Source organism: Artibeus jamaicensis, unplaced genomic scaffold (genome assembly GCF_021234435.1).
Source record: "Artibeus jamaicensis isolate MK-2021 breed Jamaican fruit bat unplaced genomic scaffold, CSHL_Jam_final scaffold_2172, whole genome shotgun sequence".
Taxonomy (NCBI): Eukaryota; Metazoa; Chordata; class Mammalia; order Chiroptera; family Phyllostomidae; genus Artibeus; species Artibeus jamaicensis.
This window is the reverse complement of record NW_026522031.1, coordinates 886918-903010: the sequence shown is the minus strand read 5'-3', so window position 1 is coordinate 903010 and position 16093 is coordinate 886918. Positions and strand designations below refer to the sequence as shown.

The 16093-nt window shown below is 41.5% G+C and overlaps 1 protein-coding gene across 2 annotated transcripts in view; it reads right to left on the bottom strand.

The window, feature by feature from the left end:
* Positions 1-16093, bottom strand: part of IFT56 (intraflagellar transport 56) — a 44783-nt gene that overhangs the window by 11952 nt on the left and 16738 nt on the right. For both annotated transcript variants that reach the window (XM_053656626.1, XM_053656627.1), the window contains exons 8-12: positions 10212-10286; positions 5821-5923; positions 4033-4088; positions 2876-2929; positions 1573-1636 (exon numbers count right to left, since the gene is read on the bottom strand). In XM_053656626.1, the coding sequence (XP_053512601.1) occupies positions 1573-1636; positions 2876-2929; positions 4033-4088; positions 5821-5923; positions 10212-10286 (352 nt within the window). The remainder of the gene's footprint in view (positions 1-1572; positions 1637-2875; positions 2930-4032; positions 4089-5820; positions 5924-10211; positions 10287-16093) is intronic.

Sequence of the window (16093 nt, the reverse complement as noted above, 5' to 3'; positions counted from 1 at the left end):
ATGCGTGAAACTAAAAGGTCTCTTTAGCTTAGATTTCAGTTATTTTGTAATTTGGAGTCAGGAATGTATTCCAAGACAGCTTTCCAGACTCTGAAATGACAGATTCTGTTCAGCAGACAAAACTTCAGCGGAGCTTTGTAACGGAGATCACAGTACTTGAGAGTGACCAATAATCTCTCTTGGTGTGAGTCCAGAACAGACACGTGCCCTGCGGGCTTCGGTATCTTCCAGATCTTTTCTGGGCCTTTTCCAGCACATGCAACTACCTAAGACAACCTAGCACTTTCAGTCTCACATGGAGAAATAACCTGCCATCTGATCCAGACCCTGACCCGCTTTTTGCCTGATGTCACGTTCCTATCTGAGGTGGCAGATGGTTTAGTATAAGCCTCACACCCCCCACTGGCATTTTCAATCCTCCTTATTCCCTTTCTGCCCACTTTTTCCCCGACAACATCTCATCACAGTCATATGTACTATGTAACCTATTCACTCTCGTTTATAGTCCGTCCCACTAGAGTGTATGCTCCACAAGGGAGGGGGACTTCTCGGTTTTGTTTACAGCTTGTATCCCCAACAGATCAATACATTTTTGTTGTATGAATGAAGGAAATGGGGAAAGGAAATATTATTCAGTAAATGGTTTTGGTAAAATATCTGAAAAAATATCCAAGGGTGAAAAAATACTTAACAAGCGATTTAGCACGAGCATGTCATCAGAATGCAGGCTGGCCACAGACGACTGGTACAGACAGCCACCCTTTTCACTGATTTTAGTTTTTAAAGATTTTATTTATTTTTTAGCGACAGGGGAAGGGAGGGAGAAAGAAAGGGAGAGAACCATCGATGTGAGAGAGCAACATTAACTGGTGACCTTTTTCACTCCCCAACCAGGGACCTAGCCTGCAACTAGAGATCAAACCAGTGACTTTTCATCTGTGGGCCGACCCCCAACCCACTGGGCCACACCAGTCAGGGCTATCAGCCCTTTTTACAGCTCTTTCTCAAACCTTACACTGAATCTGGACTGGTGGAATCAATAATAGAAACAGAGCCACAAAACTACTGTGGGAAATATAGGTAAATATTATATAACTGAGGGGTAAGGAAGTACTGTCAAAGCTTGAAACCTGAGTAAGAAATCATCATGGGAAAGATAAACTTAATTAGGTAACATTTAAATATTTTTACATAAGGAAAAATATGATAGGCAAAGTTAAACATCCAATGACCCACTAGGAAAAATACCTACAGCATGACAAAAGTTTAATACATAAAGAGCTCTTGAAAAATCAATACAGGTTAATGTTTCAAATAAAAAACCAGAAGCAAAATTTAAAACGTTCATGAACTGAAGAATACACTTTTTCTCCTCTATCTCTATATCCTCTCCTCCCATTTCAGCGGAGAGGCTGAGAAGGACTAATTCCAGTCTTCTTTGCTGTGTCTGCCTTCCCACTCTGCAGTGGGAACCTGGCAGATGTATCCCTGGACAGAGAACCCAAGCTTGCCAGTCAGCACACGAGCGGCTCCCGGGATGACTCATGCTCGTGAGACAGGTTTCAGACGTACCACATTCACTCGCTGATCCTCCCACCAACTGAAAGAACTGCTGGGCGATTTTCATGTGATCCCTCTGAAAAGCAAAGCAGAGTCAATGTAGAGGAATAAGCTGAAGAAATGTTAGTTGTATTATACTTTATGGTTTTAACGTATTTGTCAGGATTTAACACATACCCTTGTATTAAATTCTCCCCCAAACAAAACTAATTCTTATGAGCATAAGCTCATATGAGTATAGCAACTAGAAGATGATAACCTGAAAGTGAATTAAAACCACCTCTGGGTCATATAGAAAAGACAAAAATTCCATCCTCAAGTTCTACCCTAAAAGTGACTTCATTAAGTGAACTCATTCATTTACTCATTTATTCATTTATTCAATGCATATTTATTGCTTTTTTTACCATATATCAGAATTTGTAGCAGGACTGTTGTTATAACAAGGAGTATTTATTAAATGAACTCATTCATTTATTCAATAACTACTTACTGCCTATCTGTTAAAGGAGGTGCTGTGAAGTGAGCTGGAGATAAGATTTATTTATATCCCTCTTTGTTCCAAAAAGAACTTACTATTCTCATTGAGAATATTAGAATGCTAAAGAATAAAAGACATTATTATTTTTAAACTACTAGATGAATAACAGATGAATAAGAGCTTAATTTTAGACAAAGTTTTCATGTTTATAAAAACTCTCCCATAGAAACAATTGTTTCCATTGTACAGGTGCCAAAATTATAGCTCAGAGGTGTGCAATGTTTTTTTTAAAGTCACTGGAAATGAGAATGAAGCTGTGCAGTGATTTGTTATTAGATATATACACCGTTTATAAAAATTAGGCTCTTGCCCTGGCTGGTGTGGCTCAGTGGACTAAGGGCCGGCCTGCAAACTGAAAGGTGGCAGGTTCGATTCCCAGTCAGGGCACAAGTCTGGGTTGCAGGCTAGGTCACTGGCTGGGGGTGTGCAAGAGTCAACCAATCAATGTATCTCTTGCACATTGATGTTTCCTCCCTCTTTTTCACCCTCCCTTCCCTTCTCTCTAAAAATAAAGAAATAAAATCTTTTAAAAAATTAAAATTAGGCTATTTTTAAACAAAGCAACAATTCTTAGCATTAAAGCCCCCTCTTCTGTCTTTAACCCAGAACCTTTTTACAGTGGAACGAGACTGGGGGATATGGACAAACGGAGGAAGTGCAGAAGAGCCCATTGGAGAGCTTACTGCTTGGTTAAATTCCAACACTTGTTTTGATTGTTTTCCACGCAACTGCATAACTTTGCAAACTATAGATGAGCAGCGATTTCGTACTCACCGAGCCCATTTCCTGGCCAAGGGCTGCATTGACCACTCCTTTGAGGATATACTCCTGAAACCATGAAATAACACTGATTGATCATAAAGGAATGTGGGGCTGAGGTATCTTTCAAGTTAATTACTTGTATCAACTCGATCCTTTATACAGACTATCAAAAGCTACCCAGAGGCACTTTTGTCTGTTCCATCCCTAGTCTTGATGAAATCATTACAAGTCTTTTATTCGGTCTCCAGTAGGCAAGTGCCCATGTAACAGAACTCACCATATTTGTAAATTCTCAATCTCCAGCAGAAATAACTCAATGGAAATTTCTGGGAGTTAAGTTTTGTTTCCTTTCAATGCAGTGGAAACAAATTAACAATAAAATGTTTACATAATCATTTTTATCGCCTTGTCAGCCTACCATTCTCTGTGACTGTATCATATTTTCCCCTTTCTAACAACATCATAATCTTCCTTTGCTAGTGATCCTTTCTTTAAAACAAAAGTGTCTCTAGTCTTTATTTGTAAGGTAGTCTCCTTTAGGGCCCGGGGGTCTCACCTATTTTCTTTTCAGACTCTTTTCTATTCTTCAACATGTGCCCTTCTTTGCAGTTTTATCCATTTTTATGTAGGTATTCTTTTCATTTAAGAAGTTTCATCAAAAGAATCAGAGAGAAGATGTTGAAGCTTTTAATGCATTTGAGAAATATACCTGTTTAGACTGCATGGGGTCCGGAAACATTTTTCAATCAGACTTTTATTCAGTAAGTAGAATGACTGCCACGTGCTTAGTCTCACAGTGTTGGACATACAATACAGACACGACCTGACTGCAAGGGACTGCCGTGAAAATCACGCGGGGAAGAAGGGCAAGTTCCAGACAGTTATGCCAGCGCTTTAAGTCATTGCTTTCATCAGAATTCTAGGTTTCAGTATTTTCAAACCTCAACCCTTTTGAGGAAATGAGCACGTATAAGGGAGTTTAGAAATACCAAAAAACCCAGAGCATTCACTCTTACATCCAAAGCCTCACATGACATTCCTAGATCAATATACATGGACTTTCCTGGGATTCTATAAGCAGGGTCTTCTTTAATCTACCTTCCAGCTACTGTTCCAAAGTTCCTTTAAACAGAACCTGATTAGTAAAAATATGACACATTCTCGATTACCTGAGGAGTAGTAGGTTCCAGATCCTTAATTAAGTTATAAGCTTCTTGTACATCATCTGAAATACAAAAAAAAAGTAGCTACACTTGTCTCTGTCTCAGCAACCTCTTCAGAAACAGACCCTGAAAGTGAGACCCTTTAGTGCTCAAACACCCGTGAGAAACACGGTCTATTTCACCTGTCCTCTAACTCTCTGTCAAGTTCGATGTTGAGTAGTTATCCTGAAGATAACCAAACGTCACCCTGACCGGTGTGGCTCAGCTGGCTGAGCATCGTCCAGCAAAGCAAAAGGTCACCAGTTCGATTCCCGCTCAGGGCTCACGTTGGTCCCTGGTGGGGGCGTGTACGAGGGGCACCTTATTGCTGTTTCTTTCTCAAATCAATTATTTTTTTCCTCTCTTTCTCACCCCCTTTCCCTGTCTCTAAAAATAAATAAATACATAAAAGACAACCAGATATCCTTAGGGAAACTGTATTAAGCTATGAAGCACCTAAGAAACACTCAAGCTAACGACAGGGACTGGGCATTACATACCAAAGGCATTATAGTTTATCTGAGAAAAGCAACCATTAAAAATCCCTTCCCAACACCAACAACAAGAGGCAGAAACAGGGGTGGGCAACAGTGGGTAAAATTACCTACCATCGTTACCTAAAAGATAAAAAATAAGTAAGAATATAAAATAACAACAGGAAGAAGAAGACCAATAATACGAATAAATAACACAGTGACCAGTAAATAAGCATAAACTGTCCTGCGCACCCACAGCTGCCCCCTGACGTTCGCCCCCCGTGCTGAGCGTGCAGCAGGGAGACGGCACGAAGCCTGGATTCGCGCTCTAACACGGCAGCCACAGGAAGGGGGAGGGGCAGGTGAACAGGTATCGTCGGTTCCTTGAAAGCTGTTGAGTCCGGGATGAATATTTGGGTGTCCGTTCTAGTTACATTTGTTTACGTTTGAAAACTCGTATAACGCAAATTAATTCATAAAACATACAGGATGTTTCTTTAGTTCTTGCCCAAGAGTGTATTTCTGTGTGCTTATATATCACAGAGAGAGGTGTTTGCACGCTCACGTTTTTCTCGTGGCGAACACACTCTCCTCAGGGCGGAGCACACTGTCGGGCTGGTTTGTGCCAGGCCCCCAAAAGGTCCACACCGCGAGTCAGTGCAAGGTTGGCGACACGATGCCACCGCCAGGGCGTGGCCGCTGCCACCCTGTGCTTGTAAGGACGTATTAGGGTCAAAGACTGCTTTCGGCAGGCACGTGTCCAACAATTTCAACCTTAACTTATTTAGGGGCAATGAAAAAATCACATGCTCTGTAAACCCTAATATTTCTCATAAGAAACCAGGGGTACAATGAAAGAGAAAGCAGACAATTAGAGCAAATTAAAAAAAAAAGTTAATGATTTTAAATAATTTTAAAAGACTCAAGAGGGTGTGGATGAACATGAAATATAGGAGAACTGTAAAAAAAAAGAAAGAACTGCCAGGGAGGAGTACAAAAAATGATGGGAAAACTAAAATAGAACATGGGAAGAACGAAGGAGGGAAAATAAGAGGAAAATAGAACGAGGAACAAGGTCGGAAACCACAGCGGAGGAAAGAGGGGCCGAGGGGTAAAGGCGCAGCCGACAGGCGCCACCCAACCTGCCCCGCCCTGGGAACCTGCGGCAGATCCAGTTTGGGAAGTGCTATGGATTTTAAAAGCTCAGCAATAGTTCAATTAGAGATCAAATGTCCGAAACTGTATCTGTATAAGCTAGACCGAGACAAATTTTTCTCACCTTGGCGAAGGTAGTAAATCACTAAGTTTAGCCTCGCTTCAGGAATGACATCGACCAGGGGAGGCAAAACCTGCAAAGCCCCTTCACCTCCTCGGAAAACCACCTAGAGACAGAGAAGTTGCGTTATCATCGCAACAAGTACAAACATATCTATTGACGGAAATGTTTCGGGTGCTGCCACTTACAACTGGGCACGCGATAGCCAACCAAAACAGCTCTGGGCGCCAGCTAGTATCTTCGGAAGTTTTGTCATTCAATGAATGTATTATTGCCTAACCTGTGCTTCTAACCACCTCTGTTCTTTCCCCTCCCCTCTAATTTTGATCCTTGTATTTAAATATTTCATTTTTTACCCTATCTAAAACCTATCTCCACTATCAGTCTTTATACCCTTATTGTCCTTTATAACTTCATTTCACATCTTTTTTCATCTGTCTTTCTGCCACACCCACCAGTGTATAAGCTCCACATGACAAAGAACTCGCATTCACTGTGTACTCCCGGTCCCCAGCACTGTAACTAAGGTAGTCAGTACTCAGTGATTCTGCGGAAAGATGAATACACCTTTGAAGTTCTCTACACACACATGACCTTGGCCTCACTGAAAAGAAGCCATTATCTGAATTAGACTAAGTCTAAAAAACAGAATAAATGAATTACATACATTTCCTTTTCTCTCCATAATCTTCAGAAAGCTCTTCAAGTACCCAATAATTAATGACATTTCTTTTCTAGGCAGATACTCTATATCAAATATTCCAGGAAGGAACACATATGACCTTTTCTGAGCCTGCTTCCTCATGTCTACATGGGTCGCTACATTAGCAGTGTGTGCCGTTCAGGGTCGTCACGGAGACTCGACCAGTTAAAGCGGCTCCCTGGGTGGCGCCGAGCAGGCAACATTTCATTTCATTCATCGGTGAGTACCCACCAGCCCCTACTGTGGGCCTGGTACTGTGATAAGCACAAGGGTTACATCGGGAACACGTCACTCCCTTGTCACACACAGTACGGGCTACACTCAAGTGAGGAGTGACCTTCCCAAAGCAAACACGAGTGTGCTGTCACATGATGATAAAGGTCACGGAGAACAGCAAAAACAAAAACACCCCCCGGGAAAGGACAGTTGTGCTCACTGCCGTGTTCACGGGGCCAGCAGTGTCCGGCATGTAACGAGTTGTCTCACAAGTATGCATGCAGAAATCAAGACTGTCCACCTCAAAGTATCTATTTAGTCATCTTTTGTGGTTCCTTCTTACCCAAGTTGTTCACTTCTTTTACCAGGATTAATTCCTTCACCTGTCTTCTTGACCTCATGACTTCTAACTCCATCTGGACCTTGTTTCTCCAGTAATCAATCACTCTGTTTTCATCAGCCATGGTCCTACTTCTCAACTTTAAACATGTACAAGGGTTTTTATATAAAATGCTGCACTGGGTGCCACCGTCCCCTCTCGATGGCATTTAGTTTTCTCCTTTCCTTCCATGCTGCCTTCAAAAGTATGTGGCTTCTACCTCAACTTTCTTCTTCTCTCCTCCCCCATTAACCTCCCAGAAAAGCAGCTTCTGCTCTCAGCACACTAGTAAGTTCACCCTCGCAGATCACAGGTTAACCCTTTTACCCAAACTCAGTGGCCTTTTCGGTCCTCTTGCTCCATGATGCGCCTGCAGTTTTGACCCTGACAGGCGTCTTTGCTAAATGCATACAGCCAGAAGATAGAGGACCTCTTTCCAGCCGGGGCACCTTTCCCCTCATCTCTTTCGTTCTTCTGGCTGGTCCAATAATTCAACTGGCATCCAGTAGATTAAAAGGAGAAAATCTAATTTAATGTGTGTGTATGGGGAATTCACATAAGCATTCTAAAGACAGCAAGGCAAAATGAGGTAGATACAGTCACTTTGGACAAAGGGGAGGTAGGCTGTTCACAGGTAGTTGAGAAAGTAAACATCGCATTAACAAATGTTTGCAGGGCCACCCAGAAACAAAGGGGGATCCAGGGAACAGATTCTTGCTTGGATCCCCCATCTGCCTCGCTTAATTCACATGTGCGAAGGTGAATATGCTAAAGCTCTCTTCCTGAAGCAGACTTTTCTATCTGAATCTCTTTAGGCAGGTGAGGGAGAGGTAAAAGCTCTTACAAAACTAGTACACGGCGGCTCAGTTTTGACCTCAAGTCTGATTGCTGAAGTTGGTGCTCATAACAACCGTTTATATTGTTCAGTGTTGTTCAAGTTTTGTTTTCAACTTTAAAAGCAATGTGTGTTCATTGGGGAAAAGGAAACTTTGTGAAAGAAAAAAGAGGAAAATTTCCATACTGTCACTTCTTTAATCTCACTCTCCAAGAATAACCCCTATTTACTCACTAGTTGATGTGTTCCTTCCGTACAGTCAGTGGGGTTTTCTAATACACAGGTAGCGGTGTTCTCCAGGGTCTATCATATCCACCTGGGAAGCTTCTAAGAAAAATACTGGCAGGCGGGCCCTAGCCCAAAATTAATGATTAAAATGTGGGGTTGTACATGACATTACATTATCTAGGTGCTTCTTGCCTGCGTTTTCTTGTCTTATGTGCATAATATGCTCCTTCCAGTCTCTTAAACACGGACGCTCTCTTGGAACCGTTTTTTTCTCTGTTTTTAACTGGGTCTCCCACATTTAGCTTTCAGGACTTCAGCAATCACTCCCCTGATGAAAACTCCTAACCCTGTTCTCCAGTCTCGATCTCACTCCAAGTTTAATATCCAGACTAGTATCTCTAACGGACCATTCTCCACGAAAATTAATCTGGCTTTATTTATATACTAGTTTAGATGTGAAAAGATTAGCGGCAGAAGCTCATAGTAGAAATCATCCAACAGAGACTGTATTTGTGAGGCAGGCCTTACTTATAGAAATAACATAATAAATACAAGACATGGTCAGGAAAGGACTGATACAAATAATGACTGAGTAGAAATCAGAAATCAAGGGGGAAGAGAGTCTAAAACAACTATGGTTTTCAGCATGCATGCTGGTGGGAAAACTGGTGCTAAAGAAAGAAAGGGAGAAATCAGAAGGAAAAGGTATAGCTATTATTGCCATTTTTAGATGCGGAATCTGAAACTAAGCAATATTAAATAATTTGCTCAGTGTTCCCAGATATCTGAGTAGAAGGCAGCCACTCTGCACCCGCAGTATCGCACGGCAGTAGAATCAGACCTCATCTGCCCGAACTTTCAGCAGTGGCCCTCGTAACCCAGCCCCCACCCTACTCACCCCTTTACTTTCCTGCTAATACAACTTGACTTTCCACCATGGCCCACTGCAAACTTTCTGCTCTAGCGAGCTCAGTCTGCTCACGGCCTTTGGCCTGTGTCTCCTGGTTCCACATCTCAGCCATCCTTCAAAGAGGAGCTCAACTTTGACTTTCATGGAAAGCCTTGCCCATGCACTCTGCCCTTCAAAGACAGGCTCCTCTGTCTTCGCCAACAGACCGAACACGTGGAGCTACACTGCCTTGCACGTATCTGTGGGGGAGCAGTCTGCCACTCCAAAATATGCCTTTTAAGGGTATCGATAGCTTTAAGCTGCTTATCTTTAAGAAACAAAAGATGAGAGGAGCTCTGTACCTCCCCCTCACCTGCATAAAGGAATTTAGGTAGAAAAACCTGCACCAGGCAGGGAGCTATCATAGAACGCTGCATTTTCACATGGGCCTGAGTGTGGCAGACAGGGAGGAACCCACAATACCTGTGTGTGTGAGTCCTCCTTGAGTCCCCTGGTTTCTGGGTGGCCAGGCGACAATTTGTTTGCCAAATGTTTGCTTCTGAGCATCTGCTTCTGAATTACTTACCTTCCCTTTGAAGTCCAAAACACTACCCCCGTCTCTCCTTAGCTCAAGAGAGCTTAGAAGCCTCGACTGCCTGCTTTGTCCTTAGGACCATGTTCTTATGAAGCCTTCACATGTACACACATAATACATTTGGTTATTTTGCTTTTTAATCTGTCTCCTTTCAGTCTGATTATTAGACCAGTCATAAGAATGTAAGAGTAAAATAAAAATTCCTTTTCCTCCCCTATATATAGAGACAGTGGGCAAAATAAGGTTTACAGTTGTGAGTACATGAAATAGTTTATTTTTGTATTATTATTTATTAATTACTGTGTTATTTATACTACAATGTAAACCTACGTTTGTCCACCTTGTATATTACTACCTTCCCAAGAGGGATTTCCTTGATGAAAAGGCCCAATATTTTAAACACATTTTCTCTCCTGGACAGCATGGAGGAGTTCACTTGGAGCAGAAGAATATTTGCTGAGATCTCTCTCTGCAGTCATCTTGCTAACTGCTGAGAAATGCTAAATGGGGTAGGACTCAAGTCAGTCAAGAGGGGAAACCATTATTCACCAGATTGTGCCTGATGAGTTCTTTAGCAAATTCAAAGGAAGAAGAAGCGTTGTCCATCAAGCTTTTGAGTTCTGTCTGAAATTGAAAAAGGAAAGACTTGTGAAAATGACAAGTGTGCAGTTCTAACACCACATATTTCAACAATGTTTTATAGTGTCAAAGAACTTAACATGCTATTTCATTTGTTCCTTGGGGCCCTAAGGAATAAGGTAATTATCATTATTCTCATTACAGTGGAGGACATTGAGGCTTATAAAAGTTAAGTGTCTTGAACCTTACACTAAGCAGCAAGGTTGAAATCTGCAAAACCAAGTCTGAAGACTCCTAGAGGTAGCCTTTTCTTTCAGGGTCAAAGGTAATAAAGGAGATAAACTTTCAGCAACTGAGGTTGATTCTTCAATCTGACCTCTCCATCTATACCCTGAATTCTCACCTCCTTCCTGCAATTCTTCCCTCTATTTTATCATTTATGAGACCCGTCAGATCTCTTCTGTATTCTCTTGCCCCCTTATCACCCCTTCAAAGAAATGGTCAACCATTAACAGTGTCTTTACTGAGATACTAGAATCATCCCTTCTTCAGCTTGCTGCTAGTCCTACCTTGCCAATCTATAATTTTGAGTGACCCTCCCTTCCTTCTTTTCCTACTTTCATCAGTGGGTAGCTAAGCTTTTCTGGATAAAATTATTAAATTCTGTCCTGGCTGGTGTGGCTCAGTGGATTGAGTGTTGGCCTAAGAACCAAAGGGTCTTTGGTTCAAGTCCCAGTCACGGCACATGCCTGGGTTGCGGGCCGGGTTCCCAGTGTGGGGAGCGCGAGAGGGCTGATAAAAGCGCTTGTCTACTCAGCAATCCTTTTATTAATCTCTTGATTAAAGCAGTAGTTGCCAAGTGTGGGGTAATATTAGGCTGGATCAGCAGTTTTCAAATCTTAAGACCCCTTCTGTAATCTTAAGTACTATTAAGGATCCCAAAGAGCTTTTGTTTATGTGGGTTATATTAATTGATACTTATTGCGTTAGAAATTAAGACAAAAAATTTTAAGGATTCAATTAATGAAGATGATAAACCTACTATATTATCAACCTAAATAATTTTTTTACTTAGAAAAGATATATTTTCCAAGATAAAAATTTTGCAAGCAGAGTGGTACTGTTCTACAGTTTTGCGAATCCCCGGCTTAATGGAGGACAGCTACACCGGCATTACTATAACTGCATTTGAACTGTTTTGAAATCACACTGTCTCTGGAGATCGTCACTGAACACCTGAGAGAATGAAAGTGAAAAGACACAATCTTTTTGTATTCTGAGGATAGTTTTAATCTCAGGCAGGGCCAGCCAGAACTAAGGGTGAGGCAAGTGAGGTGCAGGGCGCAGGTGCAAAGCAGCGCCCCTCACATTTGTGCAGTGGGCGGTTGCTGAACTTTCCACCTCCCACCTAGGTACATGCCCGTCTCACAGACCCCAAGAAATGGATTCCCAGATCACAATATGAGAGCACAGGGATAGAGCCAATGCTCTTGTTGTAAACAACCACACCCCCCCCCAGATATTTTAAAACATTTTCTTAAGAGAATACCAAAAAGAGTAAGGAGTTACCAGACCTTTTGGTAAGAGCCGGGGAAAACGAAACCGAGAGAAATAGACAAGCATGGAAACCATTTTTGCCCTGAAGGCTATACTGATTCTACAAAATTGAAACTTTTGGTTGACAGTCTTGCCAGGCAACAAGAAAGAAAAAACAAAGCCCTGGACCCGCACAGGGAGTCTAGCAGGAGACCGTTCCCCACCATCGGCCAGGACTCCCCAGAGCCCCACTGGCAAAAGAAGGGTGAATAGAACTTGACCATCTCCAGCGCAGAATGGCTGCCCAGTTAGGGTTCCATGGGCAGTGAAGGTGATCTCAAGCCTTGAATGTGGTACAAGGGGGTCCCAAATGGACAGTTCTCCTGGATATCTCGCAGAGTAAATGCATGTCACTTAGGGAGAAAAGTGCCTTTACTGTAGGCTTGAAGTTACTCTTGTAAGTAATTTTTCAAACACTGTGTCGAGCACACAGTCAAAGATAAGCTGCCATTCAAAGAAACTAGACTCCTCCAGGGAGAACCAGGAGAAATGAGAAAAAAAAAACCAGAATGAAAACCACAAAAATTTCAGAAATTCAAATAGTCAAACTCAGATCACAAAACAAGACTGCTGACAATGTTTACGAAAATAAAAGATAAACTTGGAAGTATAAAATTAGAAACAGCAATAAGTGAAGATTTTTAAGAAAGAGAACTTCTGGAAACATAAAATATTGTAAACAAAATTCGTAACTACACGGCCAGGTATCACATAAATGAGCCAAAAAAGGCCACTGTGCGTATTGGCTCCCAGCTCGTTTACATTTTCACAGCATGCTCGGACCCATTAGCTCAAAAGCTTTTTGGCACCAAACTCCAAGTTTACACATCCAATTGTTTTACATATTTATTTTTAATTAAACATTTTTTTATTGATTGACTTGAGAAAGAGAGAGATATTGATTTGTTGCTCCCCTTACTTATGCTCGCTTCTGGGGTGTGCCCTGCCAGGGAAGGGGGATGGCGCTCTGACCCACCGCGCTGTGCAGCCGGGGCAGGGCAGCTGGTTGCAGGGCAGCCCAGATAAACACACTACAGACTGGGCCCGTTTCTCACATCCGAAACTTCCTGAACACCTGCCCGCCGCAGATGAGACACGCCCCGGGGCTACGAAGAACCCGTGCTGCGGTCGCCTGTCGGACCTTCACTTGGACTCTGACGTGCACACCGGCCCCCGCTCCTCCGCTGAGGGCCGTCATCTGGACGCAGCCCCTCTCCGCGGGCCCTCCTCCCTTTCGGGAAGGTCCCTGTGCCATCACTGGATGGTCACTGTCTAGGAGGAACTCCCACGCGGCAAAAACCTTTCAAAGAGTCACCCGAATAAAGTCTGTGGGGGCTGCTGTCACCTAAGGTTCATATCTGTTTCCTGCATCAGCCCTGCAGTCCCTGGAGCCCCTACACCGGTTTTCGCAGCCGGTTGTACGCTCCCTAAAAAAGAACAAGTGAACGGGAGGAGGGGGCGGAGAAACGGCGGAGGGGGCGGAGAGCACGTACTGCGTGGAGACGCAAAGGAAGGAAAACGGGGAAGAAAGGATGGACGAGGCCGTGCTGAGAAGGGTCTAACTCATGCTTGAGGGAAGTTCCCGAGGTAAATCTGAGCCACAATGTGTGGAAGAAAAACCAGAAAGAAAATGGCTGAGGACTTTTCAGTTAGAGTAGAATCATTGGTCCACCAATTCAATAAGTCCCATGAAGGCAACTTTTTTTTTTTAAACATTTACATCTAATTACATCATAATGCAACTGAAGAAAGTTTTAAATAAAATTTTTATTAAAAATGATAGATTGCCCTGGCTGGTTTAGCTCAGTGGATTGAGCGCGGGCCATGAAGCAAAGGGTCGGTCGGGGGTTCGATTCCCAGTCAGGGCACATTCCTGGGTTGCCGGCCACATCCCCGTTGGGGGCTACAGGAGAGGCAACCACACATTGATGTTTTTCTCCCTCTCTTACTCTTTCCCCTCCCATTTCTTTAAAAATAAATAAAATCTTTTTTAAAATGATAGATTAGTTTGTAATAAAGTTAGTTTGATGGCTGGCTTGTCGACATAAAAATGGACCTAGGAGATAAAGGAAAATATCTTCAGTGTGCTAATAAGGTGTCCTATGCTTAATGAAGATACCCTATAATATACATAAGGCAAAATAAGGACATTTTCAGACAAAAACAGTTTGCCACTAGAATCTCACTAAAGAGATTCTGAAACATAAACTTGACTTCAATCAGTAGGAAAAGGGTCCCAGATGGAAGGTTTCAGTACAATTAAGAATAAAGAGGAAAGAATACAATTTTTTAAATGTTGTAACACTAAATAAATTATTAGATTTAACAGCAATAATTTTTAAAAAATATAATAGTAAAGGACAAGACAACCGTAAGTGAGTTAGGAAGGTGGCAAATGAAGTGAAAATATTGTCAAGCTTTCGTATTGCTGAGGAGGAGAGTGAAGATTAACATTAAATTTGGTTCCATGCCTTGACCCGCTGTGGCTTAGTGGGTTGGGCATCCTCCCGCTCAGGGCACATGCCTGGGTTGTGGGTTCGGCCCTGGTCAGGGCATTTACCAGAGGCAATGGATCACATTTCTGTCTCACATACATGCTTCTCTCCCCTTTTTCCTCCCCCTCTTCCCTTCTCTCTAAAAGTAAATAAATAAAATCCTAAAAAAAACCATTAATTACATGAAGGATGCCTGTGGTAATTTTTATGGTAACCACTGAAGTATGAAAACTGAGTGGATAACGTCTGAAACTAGCACAGTAAAAAAATAAAGATAAAATATAGCCAATCAAAACCATCAGAAAAAAAATGACCAAAAAAGGAGAGAGAAGGAAATAGAAGAGGTGAGACAAATAGAAACACAAAACAAGATGGTAGATTTATACCTAATTAGTATCAGTATTAGCATTTATAATAACTAGTATTATAATATAAACTGTAATTAAATCTAATTGGATTAAATACTCCAATTAAAAGATAAAATTTTAGACAAGATAAACAAAATCCAACTATTTTTCCAAGAGACATACTTAAAATATAAAGTTATAAAGGAGTTAAAAGGAGCCCTGGCCAGGCGGCTCACTTGGTTGGAGCGTCATTGCTGTGGGTTCCATCCAGGTCAGGGCACATACCTGGGTTTTGGGTTTGATCCCCAGTATGGGAGCGTATAGGAGGCAACTGATTGCTGTTTTCTCTCTCACATTGATGTTTCTCTCTCTCTCTCTCTGCCCACCTCTACCCCTTTTTCTCTCTCTAAAATCAACAAACATATCCTCAGGTGAGGATTTAAAAAAAAATTAAAAGGAAAAGGATGGTAAAAATATGCCATAGGAATACAAACCAAAAGAAAAACTACACTAATAATAGCGCACAAAATGGTCTTTAAGGCAAAAAGCATAATTAGAAGGAAGGGAGTCACTTTATACTGATAAAAGTTTCAATTCACCAGAAAGATGTAACCATTTAAACTTTGTGCATTCCTTAAAAAATGATCTCAAAATATATAAAGTGAAAATGGAAAGAATCAAAAGACACAAATTCACCATGACAGCGAGAAAGTTTAACACAGCTCTCTCTGTAATCAACAGTAAGCAAATGATAAAATTAGTAAAGTGACAGAAGCTTTGATAAAAACATAAAAAACTAATTTGACTTAATGGACGTATACAAAATCTTGCACCCAATACCTTCCGAGTACACACTCTATTTGAGTACACGTGGAAAGCTCAGAAACACTAGCCACATATTGGAGCCATGAAACAAGTTTCAAGAAATAAATGCCAAGAGATTCAAATCATACAGACCATATTCTCAGACTACAACATAATTTTACTAGTAATAGTAAAATTATAACTGGAAATTTGCCATGTATTGGGAAATGAAGAATTCTTCTAATTAATCTGAAATAACTCACACAAAAAATCAGAAGTCATATTGATACTCACACTTGGAATGTAGCTAAAACAATACTTACAAATTTACCATCTCAATGAATATTTTAGAAAATAAGCCTGAAAATTAACAAGCTAAACATCCATTTCAATGTTTTAAAGTACAGCAAACCCATGGAAAGAAAAAAATAGGAAGGAAATGATGAAAGTACAGAAATTAATAAAGTAGAAAACAATGACACATTAGAGAAGATGAATAAAGCCAAAAGTTTTTTTGTTTTGTTTTGTTTTGTTTTTATCTTTAGAGGGGAAGGGAAGGAGAGAAGGAGAGAAACATCAATGTGTGGTTGCCTTTCGTGCATCCCCTGCT